The sequence below is a fragment of the Lottia gigantea genome (genome assembly GCF_000327385.1).
Source record: "Lottia gigantea unplaced genomic scaffold LOTGIsca_317, whole genome shotgun sequence".
NCBI lineage: Eukaryota > Metazoa > Mollusca > Gastropoda > Lottiidae > Lottia > Lottia gigantea.
The window spans coordinates 44,926-46,900 of NW_008709057.1; the positions used below are offsets into that span (position 1 = coordinate 44,926).

At 30.4% G+C, this 1,975-nt stretch overlaps 1 protein-coding gene across 1 annotated transcript in view; it reads left to right on the plus strand.

Annotated features, from left to right (window-relative positions):
* LOTGIDRAFT_239555 (hypothetical protein) overlaps positions 1-1,266 on the plus strand; it is a gene marked incomplete at its 3' end in the record, with an annotated part of 19,950 nt that extends 18,684 nt beyond the window's left edge. The window contains exons 11-13 of the mRNA XM_009057895.1: positions 85-114; positions 288-388; positions 600-1,266. Coding sequence (XP_009056143.1) covers positions 85-114; positions 288-388; positions 600-1,266 — 798 coding nt within the window. The remainder of the gene's footprint in view (positions 1-84; positions 115-287; positions 389-599) is intronic.
* Between the last annotated feature and the right edge of the window lie 709 nt (positions 1,267-1,975).

Genomic DNA, 1,975 nt, shown 5'->3' on the forward strand with positions numbered 1-1,975 from the left:
AAAGTATAGGTAATATCATATCAAAACATTATGAATGTTATTTATTTGATAAGGTATAATACTATTTATAATTTATTTTTAAAGGGTCAGTCGTTGCTAATACTAGCGATGTGGGTAAGTAAATCTTTGTTTATCTTTAAAATGTCTGGAACTAGTCTATTGATGTATAGATATAGTTCCTGATAGTAGGTGATGGTAGTTGGTTTGGGAATGAGGTTGAAAAATTTGTTGAAATAGGGATATGAAAATAAGCTGTATATGTTTACCTTTAATTAATAATTTAACAGAACTGTGATGTTGATATTTTAGGGTCTGTAGTTGGAGGAATATTTGGTGCTATTATTATTATAGTCATTATTATAGTAGTGGTACTGTTTCTTTACAAGAGGTAAGATTATGAAATATTTTCAGACTCGCAATATTCAATGTTAATGCATATACCGTTCTTGTCAAATTGACAACATGAAAAACCATACATAATGATACGCAAAAGTAAATGCACATTGAAATTTCTTTAACATATTGTTTGACTGCCTTTCTGATATGTGATTTCCTTGGAAAATGTAATGACACAAATAATAAATTAACTCTATTTACAGAAGGAAAAAGTCACAAACATCACAATCAATAACAGATAGGAACATGTCTATACAAACTGTTACACCACAATATGATGTTATTGATGGTCCTGGAACAATTAATAATCGTAAAGATACCAGTGGATATGATGAAATAGAACTGGACAATAAACCAAGAGTACAAGCCACTGCTGCACATCTAAAACCCACTACAATAAACAACCGTAATGGTGAAATGGAATTTGGTCAAAAACCAAAAATCCAAACAGCTGATAATTATGATCATGTCGGAGATGATAAACTGACAGTAAAATCTCCAAAAGATCTTGATAACTATAATCATATCGGAACTTACCATCATTCTATACATGAAGATAACTACAATCATATCGGAAACAATTTGTCTCTAAGATCTAATCATCTTGAAGCAGATTATAACCATATTAACGGATTACCTGGTACTTCCAATGGTGAAGATGATTACAATCATATTGGTGATAATGATAACAATAATGTGATAGCAGATTATAATTATCATCATATCCGATCTGGGGACATCAAGGTAGAAGGAGACTATGATCATATCGGATCTGAAAGTAATGATGACAATAATCAAGCTTTTGATCAAGCACAAGATAGTAATAATCCAGAAGATAGTGATACACCTTACTATCTGTCTACTTGTTAAGAGGTTTTGTGGTTTTATTGTGATAATTTTCATTAAGTTCATCAATCCAAATATTCAATATTTTGTAAATTACTACTGTAAATATCTGTGAATCGTAAATGCGTACCTGAAATAATATGGCGAATTGCATGTTTTACTAATGGTCTAGGACAAAATAAGATTGGTTTACCTACCAGTTACCAGTGAAATATTTAGTCTGTGAAAGTGACTGTATTTGTTCGAATGGGGTCGATGTTACGAGTTGTGTCCATGAAAGATGCATAAACAATTGATAGTTAGCGTCGCGGTCCTATTTTTTCACGTACAACGGTACCTATTTTTTTAGCACAGGAGAGAGCGTAACAATAGATCTTAATTGACTCGTGAATATTATTTGACTATTGATAAGTAATCTGTTTGAAAGTTTGTACATAATAACATATATACTTTATCTATCTGGAAATAATGGAACACATGTTAAAAGGCTACTTCAATCAAATGTGCTTCAATAAACAGCTATCTTAGTAATCTATCACTTAGCCTATATTGTAAACTATATAGGGATATAGGGGATATTTTGAATAAAATAGGTATGTAGTATATTATGAAAATATAATATTACTGAGGACTTCATGGTAAAATGATATGTTAGAAAAGTAAAGAACATGTTTACAACACAAATTTAACATTTATGAATTCTTAAGAATAATTTGCTCGCTCTAAAAGAACG